General features: G+C 43.1%; 2 protein-coding genes across 4 annotated transcripts in view; one reads left to right on the top strand and one right to left on the bottom strand.

Annotated features, from left to right (window-relative positions):
• The window catches only part of lrrc9 (leucine rich repeat containing 9), a 29004-nt gene extending 27547 nt beyond the window's left edge, over window positions 1–1457 (bottom strand). Inside the window, exon 1 of the mRNA XM_034297579.1 lies at window positions 1430–1457. The gene's annotated coding sequence lies outside the window, so the exon portion shown is untranslated. The remainder of the gene's footprint in view (window positions 1–1429) is intronic.
• Window positions 408–27941, top strand: rtn1a (reticulon 1a). 3 transcript variants are annotated; one of them, XM_010878835.3, is made up of 9 exons: window positions 408–868; window positions 13631–14353; window positions 14549–15259; window positions 23542–23749; window positions 23878–24016; window positions 24229–24298; window positions 25433–25479; window positions 25559–25617; window positions 27084–27941. In XM_010878835.3, exons 1-9 carry the CDS (start codon window positions 646–648, stop codon window positions 27124–27126), a joined length of 2223 nt encoding a protein of 740 aa, XP_010877137.1. In that variant the 5' UTR covers window positions 408–645; the 3' UTR covers window positions 27127–27941. The 3 variants fall into 3 exon arrangements, with proteins under 3 accessions (XP_010877137.1, XP_010877138.1, XP_010877139.1); XM_010878836.4 differs by lacking the exons at window positions 408–868; window positions 13631–14353; window positions 14549–15259 and adding an exon at window positions 17557–17940 and having other exon boundaries at window positions 27084–27932; XM_010878837.4 differs by lacking the exons at window positions 408–868; window positions 13631–14353; window positions 14549–15259 and adding an exon at window positions 21573–21923 and having other exon boundaries at window positions 27084–27932.
• The last annotated feature ends 11 nt before the right edge of the window (window positions 27942–27952 follow it).

Raw genomic sequence — 27952 nt, 5'->3', positions numbered from 1 at the left:
TGTCATCACCACACGATGGCGCTGCAGTGCAATCAATTGAGTAGAAACCAGAGAACAGATCAAATGAAATGGTCCTCACCTGCTATTTGAATAGAATTACTTGCATACTTACTTGATTGGCTACTTACGTTTTAACATTTAACATAACACATTGAATAAAAGAACACAAGTATGTTCAAATATAACATACAGCTATTTTTGTTAATCTTAACTGGATGTGGTTTAAAATAATTGGAAACATGATAATGCTACTCTTCAGCATCTGCTTCAAGTCTTAAGTTTATAAATGGTGTACAATTAGAAACACCCTGTATGGACTCCATTATGTATTAGCACACTTTTTTGATATGGTCATGCTGAAACAGTTAACCGAATGTTCTCTGCCCCAAATAAGTGCCAACCATAAGCTATACAGATACGATGACGTCAGCAATGAAGCGCTGAACTAAAACAATCAACCTCACTCGCTTGCTCTCGGACTGGACATTGCAGCCATTAGGATTTTACAAGATCAAGTTATCTATACATTTGTAAAGTCGTCTTTCATATAATACTTCGCTCTTTTATTCTATTGACTAACCCACTTTGTGCGGACCGCGTTACAGCTTGTGCCTCTTATCTCTCGCGCAACCTCTCCCCAAAAGCATGTCTTCGAAGCCCATTGACGAACTAGGTTCGGAGGGGAAATGGTTTGGGGACGATTATGAAAGAAATGGCCTGTTTGGAAGTACCCCAACACGATTTGAAGAGCTACGTGAAGATTTAAAACCGAAAGGCAGGGAGGAGACGAGCGACCTGGAACAACAATTCCATCAATTTGAGGACGATGGCAAAAGGCCTCCCGTTGCTATGGAAACTGCATCTACAGGTAAAGTGGTTTATCAATAATATAATCGGTAGCCTACAATTATGTGGATTTACAGTCGTACATAGAGCGTATTCAAAATGTGTCTGTTTACACTTCCCATGCTATCACCCAGACAGCCGTCTGGGTGTAGAATGAAGCAGTCAGATGGAAGCTTCGTCATCGCACTATACCAGACATTGTACTTTCTAACTAAGTCATGAAAAGTTTAGGAGATCGAATCTACACCCAATCATGGATTTATCAGGGACATTTTCTTGAAAGTATAAATGGAATCGACATCCATTAGTTATCTACATAATAGTACAGACTTTTAAATTTGGATTTAAGTCAATGCAATGCTTTGTTTGCGGACGTATACGTCTAAAATGGAAATGACTCTGCAGAAAGAAAACATTAGGCAGAGAAATACTGTAGTAGCAAGATTCACACATTAACAAGGGTCAGCAACTCACTTTAAATGAAAATGTTTGTTATTATAACATTAAAACTGGACATTGTGTCTAGCGGAAAGGTGAAACAATTGTGCTTCTATTCTGATAAATGTTTTAAAATGTATCAAACCGTTTTGTAAGCCTGTCAGTCAACCAGGGCGGCCATTTTATTAAAATGGCTGCTGTTCACATTTTCTGTTAAACAAAAAGAGTAAGATCACTTCAACATACTAACTTTCTAATTTTATCCATCCACTACAATCCTTGTAATAAACAACATTTATCTAATGCTTGTTTAAAAAGTTAGGTCATTTTGTCTAAAGAAATGTTTGTCATCGATTTGGTCAATTAACACCTTATAATTTAACACCTTATAATTTAAGTTATTATACTGTTCAGGACCAGTTTTTCTAAATGAACATCATAGGAATACAGGTTTGAGTACACCTTGTAATTAGTTTTTGAAGTTATTTATCTGTGCACTAAGTGTTCGTTTTGAAAAATACCATATAACAATACAAATAAACATTAATGCATGTGTCTTGTTACATTTTATTGTATTAATTTGCAGATTGAAAATAATATTGATAATATTGAAATTGTCAGACCTAGTCAACATGTGTAAGCAGACAATCCATTTGATGCATTGTATGCATATAAAACTATATTATTTACAAAGTGGCTGCAACTCTGACTTTGTTGGTAACTTTGTCCGTTTGATAAAAAGATCCAGGGAGCTTCCCGAAGCTTCTGTGCATGTGCAGATCAAATTCAACAGGCCCCACCACTACTCCAAATACACAGGGCTATATGCTATAGTCTGTATGTACGATCTAGCCTATTCTAAAATTTGTTCAATATACGGTAGGCTACATAAATAACACTGCAATATAACTCAAGAAAATGTATCCCTATGAATTTAAACTGATTGAAATAAAATGGTCGATATGAAGAATGGTGCTGCTTCATTGATGTTAAACATTCATGACTTAATTCAGTGGTGTATGTTATACATTAATGGTACCCCGTGTTATAACTGGGATCATTATGTCATTGTGCTGATTCAACTTCAAACTAACTTGAAACTCGACAGAGTGGAGGGGGAGTTGGTCGGAATGCGCTGTTTCTGAAGCTAAGCAAACTTAGGGCTTTCCCTTCTAATATATTGCTTTTCATAAAAAATACTTTCATCACGGTTACTTGCTCAGTAGGTATCATCTGAGGTCAGTAAGTGGGAAGAGTTGGAGCTCAGGCTTTGTAGTATCCCTCTTGTAATTAGCAGTTGGATGGCCATACAAGTAGAGTTTTCCCTGTCATGTGGTAAATTCCCACTTCCCCCATTGTTATGAATGTTTCACCTAGGGATTTCTCAGTTTCAATCACAAGATGGCAACAAATCAGTTATTGACAACTCACCCTACAACATTAAGGATACACTAAATCCTTTATTAAAAAAAATATTTGATTAGTTTAAGAATTGTTCCAATTTCAAACGCACTTTAACAAGATAGTCTTTTTATGGGTAAATTGCGATTGACTCACTTATTTACATTTTAACTGAGATTTTATTTATCATGCAAGGTTATATGTAGATTCACCATTCACCATTCCTTTAAAGTCAGCTGCGATGTGGAATGCACCTAATCATGTCAGACTTCCAACCTTCCCATTTCCCACAAGGATTTTCAAAATAGCCTTTTGTAACCAAATATTGTTTGATTAAAAAGGCTACCTGCCTAAGATGCCAAAGTTTGTGATACTGGGCAGGACAGATTTCCACGTGTTTCTATCAAAATAAACAGTTCTCTTAGGGTTGTGGAACAATAAAAATGTACATTATTTACGATTTGATTTAAATGTTACGCTATTAGTACCCATATCATCTCACTTGTAAACATGCTAGTGAACCTTGATGCACTCGCATTGATGAGGCAGGGTGCCGTCACCTTAAGTGTTTTTGTGGAAGCATCATTCACGCTTCAACTCTAAGTCCGTCACCCACTTCAGTAGGGCTCAGCTCATGCAGCTATTTTTAATCCTGGAGAAACAGGGCTCACCATGCACTTGGAGACGAGGAAATTCGAGCCCTACACTTACATTTTTATTCACAGTCCCTCTGAAATATTCATAAGATGGTGTGTCATATCCATGCCTGGTTCACTCTCTTCATAACACAGGCCCTTTTCTGGAGCTCTTTCAGCCCCATCAGTCTGTGTTTTGCTGGCCAGCAAATTAATATTTTTGCTACATAAACAAAGCAGCATTCACAGCATATCAAGCTTCTAGTCTGATTTCATGATGTGTCTTAGTAAGCGTGGGATTTAATGGAACATACTTGATTCAGAGACATTGTATTGTTTATGCTATTTAGTGGAAGCTGTCTTGAAAACATTTAGTTTACACAACGATTCTATCGGCATCTGGAATGGTGAATGGTTTTCTCCCTCTGTGGCTTCACAGCTCTAGACAGAGGGAGGACCTGCTCCCAAACACGCACGCATTCACCCACGCACTCAATACTCACTGAAACAGACACACACAGTCACATATATATGCAGTCAACATACACACACGCACGCACACACACTGCAGCCGTTTAATACAATCATCAAAAGGGAAACATAACTGCCTTTTTGCCATGCCTACTGGGCCCTGCCTGCAATATAAAAGTAATTTAGTGTGACACTGTGTAGGGCTTTATAGGGCTATGCCACTTTCAACTAAGCAGACACTGGACAGTCAGATTTAGGGTTAGCTTTTGGATAGAAAAGCTCTTGCCTTTTCTGACCTGTCCAGGACCCTGGTCCTGAAACCTCTCCATGCACTCTCACTCTTACCTGAGGATTTTAAGGGCTTTTTGTCAGCTTACTTCTACATACAACTTACTTAAACTCAAAGAGCCTCAGCATTTGCTGTGAAATGAATTATTCTCACAGAAAATGAATATGGGCCAATGTGGACTTATGCTGTATTCAGAATAGCGAATAACTTGGAACCACACAGGATGCTTTTTCTGTTCTAGGCTCAGTGGGCCTAGAAGAGAACATATTTTAAAAAATCTATATTTTCCATAGTTTCTATAGTTCACATTTTTACAACACAATATATAAAATTATATCACCGAATTTGCTGTGTCATTAACGTATGCAATAACCTAGTCAGCTTAATTAAGGTTGTTATTAAACCTCTTTCCTGTAGGATGCCTGGTTGAAGTTCCACTACAAGCCTCTAATTAAGGGGATTGTATAGGCCAGATACAAGTTGGTTTTATTCCTTTCCTGAGATGTATGACCATCAGACAGGAATTGACTAATGGCGAATGATTGTGTGCAGGGTAGGTGTGACCTGCAGAAGTAGGTTTCCTTTACTTTCTGACAGTATACAGCTGTAGTTTTCACTGGAGTCAATATGGACTCTTATTTCTCCATTTCAGTTTGTGGATCCTTGCAAACTGGTGTTATATGTAATACAGGAAATATGAACACGGACGCTTTATTTGATGTTCTTTGGTGCAGTAGCATCTCAATACCTGTAAATCTGTTTCATCTGTGACTCTCATGCTATATTCTAGCTCAAAGCTCCAAAGCCTTGCCCCCAAAACTCATCTCCCCTCATAGTTGACCTGGACATTATATTTCTTCCTCTAATGAAGTCTCTTCAGTCTTTTTCTTTGTGACTGTTATTTTTTCAGCATCTATCAATTAGCTTTTTAGGGACAGTTGTGCTCAAATGTTTGCATACCCTTGGAGAATTGATAATATATGTACCATTTGTTGAAAACATGTATTTTATTTCTTATGGGATTCACTTTCAACTGTAGGTCATAACAGAATGACACAATCATAAAACAAAACATGGCAACAAAGAAGAAAATGAACTGACCCCTGTTCAAAAGTCTGCATACCCTTAGTCCTTAATGTTGTGTATTGCCCCCTTTAGCATCAATGCCAGTGTGCAGTCTTTTGTAATAGTTCTTGCAGGTGGTGTAGCTGTCCATTTGTCTTGGCAAAATGCCTCCAAGTCATGCAAAGTCTTTGGTTGTCTTGCATGAACTGCACATTTGAGATCTCCCCAGAGTGGCTCAATAATATTAAAGTCAGGAGACTGTGATGGCCACTCCAGAACCTTCACCTTTTAAAGCTGTAACCACTGGAGGGTCAACTTGGCCTTGTGCTTTGGGTCATTGTCATGCATGAAAGTCCAAGAGGGTCCCATGCTCAGCTTGCGTGCAGAAGAATGCAAATTGTCTACCAGAAGCTGTGAGGCATGTCAAGGTGTTGTTGGGCATATTGTAACCAGGCTTTTTTGTGGCATTGGCACAGTAAAGGCTTCTTTCTGGCAACTCGACCACGCAACTCGTTTTATTTCAAGTATCATCGTATTGTGCTCCTTGAAACAACCACACCTTCTTTTTCCAGAGCAGCCTGTATTTCTCCTGAGGTTACCTGTGGGTTTTTATTTGTTTCCTGAACAATTCTTCTGGCAGTTTTGGCTGAAATCTTTCTTGGTCTACCTGACCTTGGCTTGGTATCAAGAGATCCCTGAATTTTCCAATTATTAATAAGTAATTGGACAGTACTGACTGGCATTTGCAAGGCTTTGGATATCTTTTTATATCTTTATAAAAACAGACACTAATTGCAATTTAAAAAGCCATAGGTGTGGGAAATTCACCTTTAATTGCCATTTTCACTTGGGTGTGTCACCTTGTGTGTTTGTAACAAGGCCAGACATTCAAGGGTATGTAAACTTTTGATCATGGCCATTCGAGTGATTTCTGCTGTCATTATGATTTAAAAAGGAACCAAACAACTATGTGATAATAACTGGCTTCATATGATCACTATCCTTAAATAAATGACAGTTTTGTGCATGATCAGTCATATTTTCACAATCGATGCCAAAATGTACCGTATCAACCAGGGTATGCAAACTTATGAGCACAACTGTAAGTGGGTATTGTTTTTTTTGTTGACTTGGGGATGGATGTCAGAGTTGGAGGTAGCAGATGTAGGCCTATTGACAGCCTCAATTGAACAGCTTTTGTTCTAAGGATGGATGGTTAAGTCTTGAACGGCATTCACTCACTTTATTCTCTGGTGTTTTCCATTGACTTTTGTCTTGGTTGTTCATTTTGCTTTTTATATAATTTTTGCTTTTTATAACGGTTTGATATATATTTTGACTTCAACTGCTAATAAGCTTATTTTCATTGCTGAAAACTGATTGTGAACTGAGTTCCAATATGGGCATCAGTTTAATGCTCAAGGAGAAATTGTCTTGAAGACATGAGAAGACCTAGCAAAAAATGTCTAATCATTATGTCAGCCATTTTGACTCATCAGTCATGTGGGTCATTCCAATACCTGCAAATTGATGAATATTGATTATCAGAAACCATCACATTTTATGAACAATAGTGGTAATGAAAATCAAAAGTACTAGAACTAGGGGTATTGAGAGGAGTGCTGTTATTTTATGGAGGGCTGATACGCTTCTCCCATCCAGACATGGAAATTAAAGATAGTAGGACAGTAATATCCCCTTCTATGCTTCTCCCATCCAGACATGAAAATAAAAGATAGTAGGACAGTAATTTCCCTTCTACGCATCTCCCATCCAGACAAATGCCTTATTTTGACTCATGGGTTGCTAGTTCCTTCTCTTCTGCATCTCAAAAAGAATGAGACGGGGTGTTCTGTCTGGGACCTCTCCATAACTAGGAGGAAGCATGTAGGCCTGCTGCACAGTGCAGTACATGTATGTTCATCAACCAGGAAGATCTCTGCACTGCTCACATGTATGTTCATGAACTAGGAAGATCTCTGCACTGCTCACATGTATGTTCATCAAAGCATGTAGGCCTGCTGCACAGAGCAGTACATGTATGTTCATCAACCAGGAAGATCTCTGCACTGCTCACATGTATGTTCATGAACTAGGAAGATCTCTGCACTCCTCACATGTATGTTCATGAACTAGGAAGATCTCTGCACTGCTCACATGTATGTTCATGAACTAGGAAGATCTCTGCACTGCTCACATGTATGTTCATCAACCAGGAAGATCTCTGCACTGCTCACATGTATGTTCATCAACCAGGAAGATCTCTGCACTGCTCACATGTATGTTCATCAACCAGGAAGATCTCTGCACTGCTCACATGTATGTTCATCAACCAGGAAGATCTCTGCACTGCTCACATGTATGTTCATCAACCAGGAAGATCTCTGCACTGCTCACATGTATGTTCATCAACCAGGAAGATCTCTGCACTGCTCACATGTATGTTCATGAACTAGGAAGATCTCTGCACTGCTCACATGTATGTTCATCAACCAGGAAGATCTCTGCACTGCTCACATGTATGTTCATCAACCAGGAAGATCTCTGCACTGCTCTTATTCCCAGAGGCCCAGAGAATGCACGATGAAGACGCAGGACACTGCTGCTAGTGTTCCTGCCTAGCAGCCTGAAAGAAGGACATGGGGCCCCTCTGGTTATCCTGCTTCATCCTGCCTTCCTATCTCATTCGTCTTCTTCAGCTTCCAGGGCCAATTATACTAGCTACTGCTGAGGGAAGGGCACAGATTAAGCAAATATTTGTAAATGTTGTCGCTCCACACAGACAGCATTGTGCTTCATTTTAATCTTTAAGCTAAAACAGAGATTAATTGACTTGATTTGATTTTGATTTTGCACTTGATTTATTGGCACTAGGCTTCTCTTAACATTTAACTCCCTGTCCACATCTGTTGATGATTTGATGCAGAGGGCTGTTTGCAGTTAATAGACCCAACTACTGTACTCAGCATGTAGTCAAAATTGAATACACTTCACATTTGACTACATACAAAAGAAAGGTACTTGTTTTTGTATTTTGTACTATGTATCCTTGAATCCATGTGTGTGTCTAACTCTGGCAATGAAAGTGAAGATACTTTAATTGGCAGCTGGGCTCCAAAGCTGGCCGGTTGTAGAGACACTCAGTCTGGATCTTCAAATAACCTATCGTCATCATTCCACTCACCCAAGGACTTATCCAGGATCGATAAATGACAGGTGGCAGCTTCTATAGACTTCACAACTTGAAAGCAGTAGGAACTCTTGTGTCTAGGATGACTTTTTATAGATTCTTCTCATCCCAGTTGGCAATAACAATGTTTCGCCTGTCCAGCCATCATAATCTTTTAAGAAGCCGATGGGTAAACAGATAAGCAAACAGAGTAAAGGCAATTCCAATACTTCTGGTGTCTCAGAATCCTCTGGCAATTGTTACATGGAAACATAATTAGAAAGAAGCATATTTGATGTGTTCCTAATCCCAAACAAACCCCTCCTCCCACCTCTCCACACTTGGCCTCCATTTGATGTTCACGTGCGCTTCCGCCATAAGTGTCCCGAACCTAAGTGGGGACAGAGGTGAAAGGTGAAGACGGAGGTTTAATAAAACGTGAACTGGCCGATAACAGAGAGTCTTATTTGAGTTACATGATTGATGTGTCTGCCATTTGACAAAAAGTTTTTTATAATAAGTTCATTTTATAAGGTTTCCTATCAGCACTGTATTTGTGAGTTGTTGGCTTCAGTCCAGATGCCAAGCCTGAAGTGTTCACATTTTCAAATTAACGCAACAATGTTTGTAACAAAACTATGGGAACATTTATTCACTACTTAAAAATGTATGCAAAAAATATATTTTGCCAATTTTTTAGTTGATTGAGCCTTGTTACTGTCATTCATTCAAATCAAGAGATCAAGTGCCAGAGTCTGGGGCAACAGCTTATATGTGGTTCAGAGTGGCTTTGAATCCTATGTAATAGTCCATACTCATGATGTCATGTGTTATCACGGTTTAGTCTCCAGCCACTAATTGGAGAAGCATGAGATTAGCGTAGCAGCAATATTGTCAGGGTGCATTAGGCTAATAGCTGTGTTGGCTGTGGCGAGGATAACAAAGTGACTGCCCTTTCACAACGCATCCACCAGGAATTATTTATTTAACTGTGTTATCCACTCAGAAGCACGATTATGTGATGTGGCAAATTCTGAAGCAAGAATGACACTGCTGTCACATCTGGTCCTGTCCGGATGGGCTGAAGCACTTGCTTGGCCTTGTGTTGTTTTTTCTCCAGTGTCTGAGTCCTGCTGCTGCGCCACAACGGCCACTGATGCCACTGCTGATGTGGCTCAGTAGACAGCTTCCTCGTCTGTCTGACCTGCCTCTTACAGCCACCGCTGCCTCGATGTCTGTCTGTCCTGCCTCTTACAGCCACCGCTGCCCCGATGTCTGTCTGCTCATCACTCAGTGCGTCCACTTTTGTCATTCAGCGGCGGAGACGCCTTCGGGGGGTTGTTAGCAAGCAATGGCTCAGTGCCTCGTCACTGTCAGTGTGCAGAGCAGCCAGCGGTGTGGACCAGAGGGCGTGTGACCCCGTCTGGAGGTCAACGGGGGCCGGCGGAGCCTGTTCCAGCCTCTCCTCACTGCATGTTGTCTGCGTGAGCCCAGAGTTCTGCCCTATACCATATAGTCAGTGTAACTCAGTGGATGGCAAAGGAGGCCTTAAGAGGATTATACAGGAGCAGTCTGGCTGTCTGTCAGTAGATGGCTTCATGAACCCCACTGAACTCTAGAAACCACAGCTGTTGCCATTGGCTCAGACATTTCCTACGCTGGCGTGTCCGTACTCTGTACGAAACTGACTGCAGTGTGTCTCTTAGAATCTCACCATGTCCTTCTGGTGTAGAGTGTTTGTCTTGAGTCTCTGCATCAAGTTTCTAGCCTAGTGTTTGATGTGAAAACTGCAGACGTTGTCCAGTAGAGAACAGAACAGGCGGGTGGCCCTTAGCGGAAGGATAGGGAGGGACGGGACATCCTGTCCCGTAGGGCACTCAGCCTTCATCCCCTGGGGGAGGTTTTTATTTTAAATACCTGAAATGCCTGGGAAGAAAGTCCTGTGAGCCAACCGTTTCCATTCCACTGGGCGCCTATTGAGGAACCAGACAAGCCTACAGTAGTTCAGCCGGCCCACGATTAGAAAGGATGAATGTTCTTGTCCCTGGCTGGTTTTGATCTGAGATTTTCTATGTGGTAGACTTTTCTATGTGTGTCTTTAACCATTATGCTATTTAAACAGCGAGAATGCAACATTTAACTCAGCCATTACATTTTTGCTGAAATAACGTGGACAACTGTTGTAACTTTCATTGTTACAGTTATTTAAAATTATTGATAGAAATATTATTTACTGGATTAAATATTATTCATTTGATGTATTGATACATGGACAAGGACAATAAGATATTTATGTTTATATGTAATGATTGAACTATAACTACCATAATGCATTGCGAGAAAAGAGAAGATTCAAGAAGAAAGTAGAGAATAACAGGCTGATGTATGCAAGCGATAATTTAATATTTCCCACCTAATTAATTGTTTAGACTGTAAATGCAATGTATTTTAACATCCCTTTCATCTCATATACAGTGTTGGAGTCATTATTTAAGAAGCTCCGTGTAGTTATATCAACAACAGAATGTTTAATAATGGAACTAATGTGTACTCATGTACAAAGAATACTGTTGATGGCTAGCTATGAGCTATACAGTACCTATAATGACAACAATGACTCCATTGCTGGTTCATTTCTTTAGAAAACAATAAAAATATAAAAGGGTCAGATAATACAATTACTCTTATAAATGTATGAGATTCATGATATTACAGAGTGGATGTACAGTTGTGTTCAAAAGTTTGCATACCCTTGGTAATATATGTACCATTTGTAAAGAAAACAGGAGTGAATAGGCAAGACACACATATTTTATTTCTTATGGGATTCACATTCAACTGTAGGTCATAACAGAATGGCACAATCATAAAACAAAACATGGCAACAGAGAAAAAATTAATTGACCCCTGTTAAAAAGTCTGCATACCCTCCAAATTACAGTGAGCCAGAAGCAGTGAGGCGTGTCAAGGTGACAAACTTTTCTCAAAATTGGACATAGCTCACTTCTACTCAATATATACCTCTCACAGCTGGTCTGCCCAAGAAAAACTATTGTTAGGTAATTATATCATGGTTTGCCCTTGACTCCAAATGGCTGGCTAGCATCAGGAGCATTAGGTAGCGATGCTTTATCATGTCTATACATGCCTGTTGGGTTGTTTCACGCTACCCCATACTCACACACCACTCTCTTGGTTTTGATTAAACTTGGGTAAATGATGTGTCAATAGAAATTTGGAACTAAGAAAATGACTGCAAGAGGATGCATCATTTTTATGGGAGGACGTTTACTGTTGCCTTGTTTTCTTTTGGATGCTCTTCCAAAGGTTGACCTTCTCCCCTTACTGTAAAGGTCTGGAGGATACATCTCAGAACAAGTATTATACATCAAAATTCCAAAAAACTTGGAAGACTTGGAATGGCTCATGATCTGAAGCATACCACATCATCTGTAAAGGCAATGGGCATGCATGGCTTCCAATGGCACTGGGTCACTATTGTTTATTGATGATGTGACAGAAGACAGAAGCAGCTGGATGAATTGTGTATAGGGATATAGGGATATATTGTCTGCTCAGATTCAGCCAAATTCAGTTGATTGGACGGTGTTTCACTTTACAGATGGACAATGATGCAAAACATACTGCGAAAGCAACCCAGGAGTTTTTTAAGGCAAAGATTTGGAATATTCTGCAATGGCCGATTCAATCACCTGATCTCAACTCGATCGAGCATGCATTTCACCCGCTGAAGATAAAACATGACCAAACTACAACTGAATACAGCTGCAATAAAGACCTGGCAAAGCGTCACAAAGGAGGAAACTCAGAGTTTGGTGGTGTCCATGCTTTCCAGACTTCAAGCATTCATTGCCTGCAAAGGATTCTCAAGTATTAAAAAATGAACATTTTATTTATGATTGTTAATTTGTCCAACATTTGAGCCCCTGAAATAAGGGGACTGTGAATGAAAATAGTTGCAATTCCTAAGCGTTTCATATTATATTTTTGTTCAATCCCTTGAATTAAAGTTGAAAGTCTGCATGTCAGTTGCATCCTGGTTGTTTCATTTAAAATCCATTGTGGTGGCATACAGAGCCAAAATTATGAAAATTGTATCAGTGTCCAAATATTTCCGGACCTAACTGTATCACTACTTTACAGAGGTGATAGAATAGGGGATGGCCAAAGTTCCTGTGCCAACACATAATAAATCCTTGGATAGTGTTGACCAGCCCCATCTTACTGTAAAACAAGCCGCATACACAAAAACTCCCATCATCTTCCTAACACTGACTTTTCCAAAAAGCAATTAAATAACTTGGCCTCTTATGTTGAAATTGCACAAATGCATTAAACTTCTCCATTAAACTTTTCAAATATAGTGTTGATTTCCCACATAATTATGAACGTAGTAAAAAAAAAATATTCATGCTTAGGCCGACTTTCCCACAGAATTTGCCATTTATTGCCCTATTAACCTTTTTTTTTACCAGTTGATGAGACATGTAAACAAAAGAGGACTCCTTCCTAACTTTCTAACAACTGTACTGTTGTTAGGATGGCTTTGTAATGCTGTCATGATGTGGTATGCTGTACTGGCCATGATGTGGTATGCTGTACTGGCCATGATGTGGTATGCTGTACTGGCCATGATGTGGTATGCTGTACTGGTCATGATGTGGTATGCTGTACTGGCCATGATGTGCTATGCTGTACTGGTCATGATGTGGTATGCTGTACTGGTCATGATGTATTATGCTGTACTGGTCATGATGTGGTATGCTGTACTGGTCATGATGTATGTTAGCTGGAAAGTTACAAAAAGAAAATGAAAAGGACAGGGTACAGTACATAGTGTGTGTGTGTGTGCGTGTGTGTGCGTGTGCCTCAGTGCCAATCAGCCATCTTGTCAGAGGACATGTATGAATAGAGATGTGAATAGAATAGAGAGCCCGTTCCCCCGCACCTCACTGTCTGAGGATTTAGATCCGGCAGGATGAGTTTTGGGGTTTGAACAATCCGCCTTTGTCCCACTCAGGGCACAAGTGCCTTCTGTTAGTGCTGCATCACAGATCTGCACCGCCATCTCCCAGCTGATTCCCATTGTCTCGCCACAATCTCCACTATCAGGCCTGAAGTAAACACGTTACTTAATCCTATTATTAGTGTCAACAGTTGATTAGAAGTTGTTTTGAAGACATTTCTGATGCAGTAGTCTTATATTTGTCCCCCTGTTGTTGACACTAAAACCAATCACATTGTCTGGGGTATGTGATTAAATTCACTGTCCGTCCTCTAACTTTCTGTTCCTAGGTGGCGCCATGTCTGACCTTTTCCGGAAGCCCATGAGTGATGATGTTGACCTGTACACGTCTCTCCTGTCCAATCAGAGTTACCCCTCAGGCCAAGATGCCTCTTACTTGTCTGATGATCTGAAATGCCCCTCTGGCCCCCCTTCTCAGGATAACTTTGACTCCTTTGGAATCTTTGGTTCCTCCAACACCAAGAAGACCAATGACCTAGTTGATGAGATGCCCAAGTCCCTGCTGGGGGGCTCAGAGTCTAAGACTGAAGCCTACAACTACATGGATATCAGCCATGGTGATGATGTCCATAACCAACAACAGAGCCAAGGGACCCTGCATAGCCTGATGGATACTGGGCTGTCCGGCATGGACTCCCTAGGGGGCTACATGGATAAGAGTCATGCAGGACTCGAGGAAGAGGAAGATGAAGAGGAGGAGAACCTGGGTCCAGCGCTGGACTCTCACTCCTTTCCCTACGTAGAAGACCCATCTGAGGACGAGGAGCTGTCTGACTACCGCTCCTACCGCAACCTGGGCACCCCCCAGCCCGCTAGCCCTGTGAAAATCACCTTGACCGAGTCGCTCCCCCCTCCTGCTGCCAAACCCACCCCCCCACAGCCCAGCGTGTCTGACAACATCCTCAGCCTGGGCCTGCAGGGTGTACCGACTGTTACTCTGTCTGAGCCCGAGGACGACAGCCCAAACTCTTCCCCCAACATGTCCCCAACAGGTAGGCTATTGCCCGTCCACTGCTTGCGTCATACCAAGTTGTTACAGTGTTATATATACATACATTATCCGTCAAAACTCTGGACACACCCATATTCACTGGTACTGTATATGTAAAGTACACTTTTACAAATGTACAAATGCATAGAATTTAAAGATTCATTTAATGCCTAATTCCCCTTTTTTCCCTCTGCAGAAAAAGAATCTCCTTCCCAAGACCTGTTCAAGAGCGCCCCTAGCAACAAGCCAGCCCCATCCTCAGCCAAGGCCAGGGAACAGGATGGGAGCAGTGCGGAGTCTGGGGACTCTGAGATAGAGCTGGTGTCTGAAGAACCTCCACTGCAGAGCCCCTCCGGCATCAGGTCCAGTACCAACCCCTTTGAGAAACCACCCAGCAGCAAGGGAGGTTTTACCCAGGCTGGCAACCCCTTTGATAACCCTCCCAGTGCCAAGGGGCCCACATCCTTTGACAACCCTCCCAGTGCCAAGGGGCCCACATCTTACAGCATTCTGAGGGAGGAGAGGGAGGCGGAGCTGGATAGTGAGCTCTTCATCGAGTCGGCCAATGAGGAGAGTCCCAAAAGACAGGGTTCCGACCCTAAAAAGGCGGTCAGTGCCCCTTTGCCTCTGATTCCCACCTCTGTGCCCTCTGCCCGCCCCCCCCCAGAGGTGGTCCCGGTCGAGCCTGTCACGAGCTCCGTGACAAAATCATCCAGTGACAATAGCAAGAGCCCCGTGAAGATGGAGGAGGATCGCCCCGCCAAGCCCAAGCCCCCCACGGCATCTGTACCCCCGGAGGTGAGGTTGGAGAGGCCCCTACAGGACAGCACACACGTCACAGAAGGGAAAGGAGACCTGGCTAAGCCTCCAGGACCAGCCTTTATGGGGGGCTTTGACAAACAGAAAGGTAAGTCCTTGTCATCTTTTCACACAGAATTTGTATAGTACTGGGTAGCCAACCAGAGCTGTCCACGAACCATTTCAGTCTGAATTCCAACCAGTACAGTACAGTTTGAAATGATAAAGCTGTACTGCTATCTCTCCTTGAAGTCGTGTTATCGCATGTCTTTCATTGTTGCAGCTGTGTTGCCTCTACATTATATCACCACAGCACTCCAGAAATTGCTGTACCAGCTTATGGAACAGGTAGTATGATGTCTGTTGGTGCATTTGTTTCTGAGTGGAGGTTCCAGTGACTGTGTCGTTGCCATGTTTTCATAGTAGTAACTTTGCATGTGTTTTACGAGCTGTTGGTATGACAGTGGAATCCCTCTGATACGGCAGGTTGCTGACTTACTGTTGTACTACCCTGAGTGTGTGATGCATCAGAAGATAGCATGGAGGGCCCTTGTGTGTGGTTTCCTTGGCTGTGTCGACAAGGCCAGGAATTGAAAGGGTTTTTTGCTGTGAGAGGGCTGGTTCCCCCTGTGCTGTGGTGGGTGTGAGCATCTTGGATTGGGAGCTGCTGCATGATTTCAGGATCTGGTGCCCTCTGGTGGTAGGTGGTAGGTACAGTCACAAAACATTTTTCCCATGAGTCCACGGAGGCTGAAAGCAACTACATTATTGATGATTTGTATATGAATCTATGAAACTCAGTGGAAATATATTGTCTATATTTATTTTTTAGAGATGGCACTGACTCCTCCACTCCTACATCCTCAGCTGGCTGTATGTCTTTACACTCTAGCGGCATCATCAACCAGGCAGATGTGTCATCACAGGTCACGCCAGAGATCATGCCAGCCTGTCACTTTGCACCACATTCAGTCAGTAGCTTCGGGTTGGCATTCGTTATTTTTGTCTTTCCTTTGTTTGCTCCTTTTGCATCCTTGTTGTGCACAATGGGAATTTTTGACCATGTGATGTCACATCGGGGACACAAACACAAAGACATTTGGCTTTGAAAGATCCATTGGATGTGCAGATCTAAATGGAGTGACGGAAATAGCAGATTTTAGTTCTTATTTAATGGCTCCATCAAGGGCAGGCCACAGGGGAATATCTGTAGATAGGAAACATTTATAATGTGCTCATGGAAAAGCTGAAGCCCTTCACCTCTGCTGGTGTTTACAAACAGACACTCACAGAAGGTTCTGGAATTCCTTAAACTGGGTCAAGCCGTATGCTGTAGTTCCTCTTCCTTTACCACTAGGTGGTGCAGACACCTTTCTGGAGACCAGAGGTCTGTGTGTGTGCGTGTGTGCGTGTGTGCTGCTGGCGGCAGAGGACAGGCTGACATCATGTACCACAGCCTGTGCAGCTCCAGAGCGGTTGCTATGGCAACACCATCCGAAGGGGAGCACAAGGCACAGGCTCACATATTTATCTTTCGCCCATTGGCTGTTGCTGTGGCAGAGAGCTTTTTAAAGGTTGCAGCGAGCAGAAGGTGTGAGAGGGTGTCAACGGCTGTCTGTGCACCGACTGATTGTACCAATCTCACTAAAATGGAGGGGGGGGGGGGTTTAAGACCATGAATCATATTATAGTTATTCTCTGTCCAATCCACACGGTTCGGGTGTGGTGCTGTCTGTGTTGCACATGGCTCGGTACATTCCCCCATCACGTTAAGTCCAGAGAGCTCTGTAATCCCTTCTGCATTGTGAATGAAGCCTGGTGGGGAAACCTGAAGCCTAAACCGAGTCTGAAGGCAGTAAACCTAAAAAAAACATATAGGACTATACTATAGGAAACAATATGTATGTTCCTAAATGATTGAAAAGACCAGCAGCTTAGTCTGCTAAATAATTAGGGAGACGTTTAAAAGTATGCAGTATTTGAGTCATAACAAGCTTCAGCATTATTTTGGGGCAGAGAAGGTGGCTAATTTCCAGAATCTTCCTTGGCAACTCTAACAGTAGCCTATTACCCACAATGCTCAATGCTATGAAAGATGACGTCAGTTTCTTTAAATAGTCATTTCAGCCTGGTACCTTATCTGTAAGTAATTTTTCATACAATATTAATGATGATAAAGAACCAACAAACAAAAAAAAAATCGAAGCATGAGGGGCGGGCTATGAAATATGTGACAGTGCATCTGCCTGCTTTTGACTGACTGGGGCATGTTAGTTAACTCTTTCACCGCCAATCCCTGTCCCCAAATCCCGAGTCTGCTTTGAGAATCAGGATCAGCACGAGGACTTTTATTGTGAAATAGTGCTTACCTCCCCTGTCAAGAAAAAGCCTTCCCCCCTCGGGCACTAAATCATTGCATGGATGATTTGCTGCAGTAGCGACTGTGGTGTGGTGTTTACCATTCGATCACCCCCCCCACACACTCCCTCTCCTCCTGTCCTCTCTAGCACTGCTTCACAGCATCAGTCTGTGTGCTCCGCGAAGCACCAGCACCTTGGAAACCTTGCCTCCCTCCCTCCCTCTCGTCTCCGCAGCGCTCCCTCATTGCATCCTTCCAACCATTCATGCCGTTGTGGGATGAGTGAGTGAGTGAGTCTGTGACACGAGAAGAGGAAGATCTGGAAGAAAATAGAGACGACTGAGAGAAAAGGACACCAGGGAGATTACTGATCACCAGCATGCAGGACGGTACCAAGAAGGAGTGCTCCTGGAGCAGCTGGAAAGGCCAGGGTATTGACGTGTTAGTTGTGTCGGTGTGTGTGTGTTAGGAGTGTGTGTTTTCTAGGCTGTGCTGTGGTCATGTATACATATGTGTGAGGTGTTTATGCATGCTGTTCATGCTCAAAGCGCGGGGCCGCGGCGTTTCCACGGTGAGCATTGCCAGTGTGTACTGGGTGTGTTTGCGGGGGTATCCGTGGCGTGTGCTAGCCAGGGCCCGGGTGATCCGGTTGCTGTTTACCTTCAACCCCCCTCGCTGCCTCACCGCAGACACGCCCTGATTACTCCGTCTGTCCTCCGAGTGAGGAGACAAAGGAGGAATGTCTGGCTGACGGGCGGGCGGGTGGATGGGGAGGGCTGGGCGTCAGACGCTGCTGTTGTGAACGCACACACACTGTGAGCCGTCTGTTTTGTGTCTATTAACGTGGCCCAGGGTGTGTCACTGTTGTCCCCCTCCCGGTCTGAGGCTTCTGTGTTGGGCGGGGGGGGGGGCTGTTTTAATGGCGGACGCTTTGAGCGTTTTTTTTGTGGGGTTTTTTGTGCAAGGCTGTGGAGCATAAGGACAGCACTGACAGACAGTCTCCATGGCAACCATGGCACACCCTTCCTGGTGACATCAGTCTCATTGGATGCCATGGCACCTTGCAGTGATGGGGAGGGAAAGGTGCAGCTTCCGTCTGCCTCTTCATCCATTGTGGTGTGCAATAGTTACGCCTGTGGAACAACGAGAAAGACCAATCCCCCTTCTTCCTGCCCATTGTAATTCCAAGGGCTGTCCTTTTCTATAGCAGCCATATGTATTATGTTGTGTGTATGAGAGACATTTAGTTGTTTGGTCTGCCTGTGAAAGACAGTGGGTGATTTTAAGAAATATTTAGAATGGATAATATAATGTCTCGCAAATGAAACTGTTTTTTTGCCTAGTAACCTCTTATTTACTGAGGAGTCGTATACGCCAGTGGTTATACTACATTTTCATTAGACTTTTTTTTATAATGTATTAAAATTTCAGTCACTAAGCATTGTGATTTACTGAGCTTTCACAATGGTCTGGAATAAGGTTTTAGGCTGTCTGTAAATATTATGTAATATGTCGTCAGTCTGAGGGAGTTTGTTAAACAGTGATTCACTGTCCTATATTTGCATCTAAAAAGTTCACAGTGAAACCCCGAAGGGTAAAAATGTACCAATTTATTTTGAACTTGCAGTTGAAGCAGTGCATACAGGTTTGGCTAAATAAGTTACCATAAGTGTCCATTACTTTTGTAAGCTAACTATGTCAGGCACAAACTAGTTCACTGCCTGTTCCCAAAAATGCAGAACAGCATCTGACCACAAAAAAAATACAGCAAGTGAAAAACATTCCATGTTTTCTAAGGAGAAATGATACAGTGTTGTAACATCAGGATCAAGGTTTGCCTGAGTGCTATGCTATGTTCTAGTTCCACCTTCTATGCTCAAGCTAGCAGGGGGACAGTAACAATCCTCAGTGTTAGACCAGAGATTTTGACAGCAAACCCCACCCATGGATGTACTCGGTAGTCGGGAGGACAATACCTAGGGTTCCATGTGGAAACAAAGCTTCCTCTGTCTTGCACTAGGCCTAACACAAGGAAATAGGATGTTTGAAATGGTATTGTTTACCTGTAGTCTTCCTTGATCAGAAAAGGCTAAACATTTCATGGAGATCAAGTATTGTGTCAGTAAAAAGCCACCGTAGGCTATATACAGACTTAGATGATTCATAATTAGTCAATGATTACCATTTTGGATGACAAACCCAACTCTGTCATCCAACTCCAGTAAGCCTTTTTGTAATTGTATTTAAGCGCTAACCGTTTCAATACACATCATTTTCAAAACTCCTTGCACACTGTCCATGATGCACAATGGATATCAAAAGTCTACACATCCTTATTAAAATGCAGCTTTCATTGATGTAAAGGCTGAAACAAAGACAAATCATTTCAGATCGTATTTAGGTGATAGACAAATGGATCATTTCTCTGGAGAAAAAAAACAGAACAATGCCTTGGTTGCAGAAGTGTACACACTCATTAATGCTGTGGAAGCAACTTTTGCTTGGATTACATCAGTAAGTCTGTTTCGATAGGCCTTTATCGACCTAGCACTTGGATATGCTATTTTATTCCACTATTTTTTGCAGAAGTTTAAGCTCATTCAAATTGCAAGGGGATAATCTGTGCACAGCCTTCTTTAAGACAGTCCAGGGATTTTCTATAGGATTGAGGTCCAGGCTGTGACTGCAATTCCAGGATATTGATGTTCCTTTTCGGAACTCATTTCTTGGTGGATTTGGCTGTGTCATTTCCATCTGTTGTTATTTTGAAAGGTGAAATTCTTCTATAACTTAAGCTTTCCGGCAGAGGTGATTGCACCAAAATATCTTGATATTTGGAGCTATTCATTGTCCATTCTATTCTGACCAGAGCTCCTGTCCTCTCTGAAAAGAAACAAAACAGCCACATAGCAAGATGTTGCCACCACCGTGCTTGGTATTAGGTACTGTGTAGGTACTCTGTTCTTTCGCTGATGACCTGTGTTGGCTTTACACCGAGTTTATCTTTTGGAATTTAGGCCATAAAATTCTACCTTCCATAACATATTGTCCCACATGGGTTTGGGAGATTAAATGTGTCTTGTTGCAAAATATATACAGGCTTGGATGGTCTTTTCACCCTAACCCTAACTCACTCATCACTCAGTGGAGAAAACGCCAAAGCGTTGTTATATGCAACGAGTGCCCACATCTTGATCTTTGCCATACGCTGGTGGTGCCATTTTGCCTCCATTTCCATTCAATAAGATCCTGTCAATCCTTTGTTTGCTCTTTGTGGAGCATGGCTATTTCTACATTATACAACCAAGAAACCAAGGAAATCATACAGGAACAGCAGATTTTATTTAGGGATGATTAGAATCGCTACAATGATGTCTGGCGACAACAAATTACCTTTGTCACAAAGCCCATTATAAAGGGCGTGCACGCTTAGGCAACAAAGACATGGACCTTTTTTATATTATCAATTTATTTTTCACCTAAATATTGTTGGTTAAAGGTATTAAAAAAAAAAGGTCTGACATGGTTTGTCTTGATTGCAGCCTTTGCATAATTTTTAATATGGGTGTTTAGTCTTTTAATGTTCAGTGTTTATCTCTCTTGTTTTGGCCGCTGCCAGCCTGTGTTTAAGGCCTCTTTGTCCTTCTGTGTTCCACTCTAAAGGGAGTGGCTGGGTGTTTGTCGCCACAGACGTTGTGTGTCCATCATTTCTCCTAGTCAGACAGAATAAGTGAATCTGTTTCTGTTCCCCATGGAGCGTTTTTGTTCCCGCCCACCCTCCATGTCTTTCCTTTCCTCCTCTTTCTCTCTTAGTGAGCGGAGAAAATGGAGCACTGTAACTATGGTAACCGTATCAGTCAGGTGCTTACCAGATCTTGACAGAGCTGAAGTGTTTTATTAGGGCAGTATATTTCAGCCAGCATCTCTCATCCTCTCTATACCGGCTTATATCACCCACACAGACCTTGCAGAAATGCTGCAACACCCACTCAAAAGATGCTGTACTGCCAATGAAGTCATATGCTGTATATAGACAACTGAGGATAAATAAATGAGTGCAAAAACTTCTTATTGCCTGTTGGAGGGTGACACCAGTCCACCATTCCCTATCGGATACAGTCCCCTTTATTTTTGTCCTCGCCTGGTAGACAGTCTCGGCCAATTGTCAGTGGGGCTGTGCTTTAAAGCCCGGGTATAAAAGAGAGGGTGTGTGCTGGATCGCCGCTTGGTTCTCTGTCAACCGCTCCCCACGCCGCCTCCTCTCCAGTCCCCCTGCCTAGACCAACGATGATTAGCCTGTGTGCTTAATGCCCCTCCCCTACCCGAGGGGGGAGGGGGGAGCCCCTTCAGTGCTCTCCTTTTGTCTGTGGATGAAGCAGCTGCCTCTTTCCCTGTTCAGCCATGGGAGCCGCAGGTCAGTACTCACGCTTCTACCGCACTAGCTAACGCTTTCCTCTCTGTCTGTCCAATCTGTAGATCAGATCACAAGGCACAATCGCCGCTGTTTGTCAAGTCTCTCCGGCGTTGCTGTCCTGCTTGTGTGTCGTACAGCACAGCTGCTTCGCTTGGTCTGTCTGTATGAATGCTATTTTTTGATTAGCATTTAGGCAATTCTGATGATCAATGGCACATCCTTTAGAGTGTTTCTGACTAGTGACAGTGGCACAGGGTTTACAGTCGGTGGTATTCAGTCACATATACTGTACAGAGACGGAAGGTGAGAGATTAATGGGGCGGGAATCCAGTCTGAATGATTAGTTATTGATTACATGGACAGAGGTCAGTTAGTATTGGTTGTTGAGAAAGGCTGCTCGGTCTAGATTATTTTGGCTGATTGCTGTGGCAAAATGTGCACCTGTCCCTCGCATAGTGGGTCAGTGGTGACAAAACGAGCGCCCTTTCAGCACCCTGTTTTAGAATGCATTTTTGGCATCCACTGATGCCTATGGTAGCAAATAAAGATGGCCGTCATTTCTATGCTGCTCACAGCACCATGGCTAAAATTAGACCGGACGGGCAGTAGGGCTTAGGGAGGAAGAAGACACCCAGGGGGAACCGGCAGTGGCACAGGCTTCATCTACCGTTTGAACCGAGTGATGGCCGGTGTCACATCAACAGCCCAGTGTTGAAATACAGCAGCTGGCTGCTGGGAGTAACAGGATGTGGAGGATTCTGCTGTACTGTAGGCTGAACCATCCCCTGTTCTCATGGAAACAAGCCCGTGTTTCCAGCCAATACAGGAGAAGGCTCTGTGGGTCACCTGAGGCAGACCGGAACGCTGCACTCACTGCCTAGTTAGGCTGTGTCATCGTGGGGTGTTCAACAGCGCGCCTTATGGCTTCAGACAGGTTTTCCATTCCAATTGTCCCCAGTAGGCCTGTCAGCTCTCACAGTGATGACGTCCCTCTGACTGCAGACCTCCGGAATGACCAGGTCACTTTGAGCTGTTATCTTCGGCATGTTTCTACCACTAGCTCCACGGGGAAATAATTAACCCGGCTCTGTGAAGGGCCAGTGCAGTTGTGCTGCTGGACAACCGGGTTGTGTTAGGCTACTGCAGGCTTGCTTAGTGTGTGTGACCAAGCCAGGTGCTGACCTCTGCTAGTGAAAACAACACTCATCCCTATGCAGATAGGGTTCCCCTGAAAGTGGGTCGTAGCATGTTGACGCGGTCACACCGACGTGTACGAGAGCTTGATCCAGGCTTTGTGAAATGGGTTGGGGCAGGAATCACACACATTGGGGGTCTCTGAGGACTTCCTGTTGTCTGAACTAAATGCCCGGGTCACACAGGATTACCAGACTGTATTGATATCACAGCACTGAAATGGTAGGAACCACTATCGAGCACTGAGGTCATTCTGTTAGAAAAACCCTACTGTGTCACGCTGAGGTAATCCCACAGTTGGGTCAGGATACTGTAACTGCAATTCTCGGTCTTGGTCATCAGTAATACTGGGTTCTGGGTCATAGTGGTCAATCGTGAGCCTAACCCTGGATCCTATCCATGCTCTCCTGTCTCTGCCCTCTAGCCATTGACCTGCTCTACTGGAGGAATGTGAAGCATTCAGGAGCTGTATTTGGCAGCGTGCTCCTTCTCCTCTTCTCCCTGACCCAGTTCAGTGTGGTCAGCGTCGGGGCCTACTTAGCATTGGCCACCCTCTCTGCCACCATCAGCTTCAGGATCTACAAGTCTGTGCTTCAGGCCGTGCAGAAGACCGATGAGGGACACCCCTTCAAGTGAGTCCGAGACAGTCAAGGATCCCTGGGTGATCCTCTCTAACATCTGCCGCTTGCATTCACTCAGTCGGTGTCCCGGTATCAGTTCAGCCTGGACTCCAGCGGTCTGTCCTACTGTTTCCCTACAGATCCTACTTGGAGATGGAGATCTCCCTGTCCCAGGATCAGATCGGTAAATACGCCGACAAGGCTCTGCTCTACGCCAACACCTGTATGAAGGAGCTCCGCCGGCTGTTTCTAGTGCAGGACCTCATTGACTCGCTCAAGGTCAGTCTATTTCCCTGGGGCTTTTACAGTGGCGAGGTGGTGTTCACTGCCCCCTTTACCCACACTCCACCCCTTAATGTCTGTAACGGCCCCGCTGTCAAAAGCCTGGCACCTGTGGCCAAACCACTTGTCAGATACACACTCCCAACAATCGCAGGGGTGTTTGATTAAGTGGTGCCAAGAGTGAAGTACATTTCCCCTTTGTTTTGCAGTTCGCTGTGCTGATGTGGCTGCTGACCTACGTGGGAGCTCTCTTCAATGGCCTGACTCTGCTTATTCTGGGTAAGGATCCTCCCCTGACCAGCTACTGTTGCTGTTCTGCTCAGCCCGTCACCTGTCTGCTGTCCACGGCACGCACAGTATTCGGCCTGAGAAACAGCTCGTGTTTAATCTTAACGGTCTAACCCTAATTGTACAACATTTGATTTAATGCTTCATATTGAAACCTATCTCCATCTGCTCATTCATGTAGCCAGTCTGCGCGATGTAACTGTAATCAGGGGAGGGGGTCGCAATAAGCACACATCACAATTACGCAATGTTGGTCAATATCAACAACCCCAACGCAGAGATAACACACAACGAGCAGCACGACCTGACCCAAACGAACGGACTAGATGAATTCAGACAGTCTTACAGTTGGCTCGTCTTAGCATTTGGTTCCTCAATCAGTATCAATACAATACTGTATCACAGTGGATTTATTATTCAGTGTTTAAGCCTTTTGAGCATTAGCAATTTATTTTAGTCCTCTGTTAAAGTTTGTTTCCTAACAAGATCAATTTCAAGAAATTCCAGTGCCCATTTTATCAACAACTATGCTCAAAGTATTAATTTAAGTTTGCTGTCTTTATTATATTTCTCTGACAAGTATTTGCTTATAAAATACTATCTAACATTAAAACAGTACAATTTCTCATGTTGTCCAGAAGCTAATCAATATATTGATAAATGGCTAGAAAATTCATTAAATAAAGAAATTGGCCATGTTGAAGACTCAGTAAAGAAAATGCAGTAAAGACTCATAAAACTGTCTTAATCTGATTAACATTTCTTGAAGGCAACAAGCAGGAGAGAAGTGTGTAAGTATGGTTTCTTAACAAGGCCATTTGTTGTAAAACGGTTGAAGCGTGCACATTGGTGCCAGACAGTCACATGCTGAGTAAGCACGTAGTGGGCATCAGATGTAGACCGCATTTGGATCTTCCACGTATCTTTGTCTCTAATTTGCCAGGTTTCTTCAATCTTCTTCAAGTTATCAGTTTGTACAACACAGTTGTACAAATAAACACTTACTGCCTGGATAAATAGATTAAAACATGTTCTTAGATGGCCTAAGACTTTCCACAGCACTGAGTATTCCCAGGGGGACACTCCAGGTAAAATGTCAATGTGTCTTTTCTTCTCTTCCTACAGCTGTGGTGTCTATGTTCAGCATGCCCATTGTCTATGAGAAACACCAGGTAAGAATTTACTCTTTAGAATACATTTTCCTTAATCACAAATGTTGTTTAATCTAAATTCTTTGTCTCTTCACCTCAGGCACAGATTGACCAATACGTGGGACTAATACGGACCCAAGTGAACTCTGTGGTGGGGAAGTGAGTTGTAATTCTTCTCTAGTTATGGTTTTCATTAAAGAATGAACATTGTGTTGTGTCTGCAACCAACATATTAAAAAAATAGGTAGTTTTCATCATCTTGATATGAACTACACTGCTCAAAAGAAAATTAAGGGTAATCATCTAAGTATAACATCAAGTCATTTAAACTTCAAGGAAATCAATCTGTCCAGTTAGGAAGCATAAGTGGTTGTGAATCAATGTCACCTGTTTTGGTGCAAATGAATGTGACAACAGGTCCACTGGAGAGGCAACAGCAAGACAACCCCCAAAAAGGGAATAGTTGTGCAGGTGGTGGCCTCAGACAATTGCTCTCTCCTTATCCTTCCTGACTGATTCTTCTTTACTTTTGAGTTTTGCTAGTTTTCTTGTCACTACCTACAGCCCATTCAGGTTGCAGTCCAGCTCCTCCAGGATGGCACATCCATACGTGCCACCAGAAGTTTTGTTGTCACCCAGTACAGTCTCAAGAGCATGGAAGAGATACTAGGAGACATTATGTTACACAAGAAGAGCTGGACAGGTTTGTAGAAGGGCATCAACCCAGCAGCAGGACCGGTATCTGCTCCTTTGTGTGAGGAGGAAAAGGAGGAGCACTGCTAGAGCCCTACAAAATGACCTCCAGCGGGCTACTGGTGTGCATGTTTTTGACCAAACTGTCAGAAACAGACTCCCTGAAGGTGGCATGATGGCCCGGCATCCTCTAGTGGGACCTGTGCTCACAGCCCAGCACCTTGCAGCCTGATTGGCATTCGCCAGAGAACACCAGAAGCACATGTGACAGATGTGAGTCTGGAGATGCCATGGTGAACGTTATGCTGCCTGCAACATCATCCAGCATGACCGGTTTGGCGGTGGGTCAGTGATGGTCTGAGGCGGCATATCCTTGGAGGGTCGCACAGACCTCCAAATGCTAGCCAATGGACTGCCATTGACTGCCCCTCACGTTCCCCAGACCTGAATCCAATTGAAAACCAATTGAACCCCCAATTGAAAACCTCTTATGTATCGGTGCATCCGACGCTGCCAAGTAGCGCCACAGACTGTCCAGGAGCTCACTGATGCCCTGATCCAGGTCTGGAAGGAGATCCCCAGGACACCATCCGCCATCTCATCAGGAGAATGCCCAAATGCTGTCGGAGGGGGCATACAGGCACGTGGGGGCCATGCACACTACTGAGTCACATTATGAGTTGCCATGATGAAATTCAAGTTGGAACAGCCTGTGATTTCAATTGTTTACTTTTATTTTCACCTCAATCAGTTGCTAATTTTGGTTTCCATTGACAGTCGTCATGTCATTTTCTTCAACAAATTACACAATATTGACGTGTGCTTTAAGTGCCCCCTTCATTTTCTTTTGCAGTGTGGAAAAGGTCAATGAGATGTATGATCACACTGTGACGTTAGCAGTACAGTAACTGATTGAACCCATGTCTCAACAGGATTCAGGCGAAGATCCCCGGGGCCAAGCGAAAGGAAGAGTAGACCCGAGTCTAGTTAACAGTAGAGTCCAGCTCAGACTCGGAGGCAGACAGCTTGATCATTGTCGGGGAGCCATGTCATTATCTGTTGGGGTTGTACTGTCGTCTAGGTGTTCTCTGAAACCAAACAATGGAGAGTCCCTGACCCCACGCGTCTAGAACAATTAACACACTAATACACACAGTAAATCACTTATGCTCAAGATCTTCTGTCTAGGTAGCCAAGTACAGAATTCTAAACAAAAAAGGAACCAGACTTTTCTTTTGTGTTGCTTGTTATTAAGTGCATGAAGTCAGCCTTGAGTAAATAATATTTGATATATTTTGTGCAGTTTTTTTCACGCAAATCTTTTTTTGTTGCAGTGCTTTAAACAAACTAAGGTTTGGCACAAAAAAAATGATATGCCCACAGAATTGCTCTGTTGCCAATGTTAAATACTGCTTCATGTTTCTGAGTTAGCTGGTGGGGCTTCTCAGTATATGTCTATATATATATAAAAAATGGATTTCCTTTCGGTGTTTTCAAGCACATAATAATTTGACAATAGGCGTATTAGATGTGGTAATTGTAGTTTCTTTTGTTGTTGCTTTTGTATAACTATAAGGAACTATACACAAGCTCATGTTTTAGGTACTGTTGTTTGACTACTATGACAACGAGGAGTATCTGATGATATTTAGCTTGTTTGAATTAACTGTCCAACTTTGTACAATGTTCAACTATACTCAATGTAGTTCTTAGACCCTGGACTCTTAACTATTTGCACTTACAGTATGTATTTAATTACAGAATAAAATGAATAAATGTTCCTTGATGTATTATGTTATAG

The sequence above is a fragment of the Esox lucius genome, chromosome 15 (genome assembly GCF_011004845.1).
Source record: "Esox lucius isolate fEsoLuc1 chromosome 15, fEsoLuc1.pri, whole genome shotgun sequence".
Lineage (NCBI taxonomy): Eukaryota > Metazoa > Chordata > Actinopteri > Esociformes > Esocidae > Esox > Esox lucius.
The sequence above is the reverse complement of the archived record's forward strand: the minus strand, read 5'-3'. Positions and strand labels throughout refer to the sequence as shown.

Bases quoted from the DNA above. Each gene is read 5' to 3' on its own strand.
- rtn1a (XM_010878835.3), top strand. From the start codon at position 646: ATGTCTTCGAAGCCCATTGACGAACTAGGTTCGGAGGGGAAATGGTTT. The intron at 869-13,630 runs GTAAAGTGGTTT...TTCTGTTCCTAG, and splicing joins TATGGAAACTGCATCTACAG to GTGGCGCCATGTCTGACCTT. The intron at 23,750-23,877 runs GTGAGTCCGAGA...GTTTCCCTACAG, and splicing joins GATGAGGGACACCCCTTCAA to ATCCTACTTGGAGATGGAGA.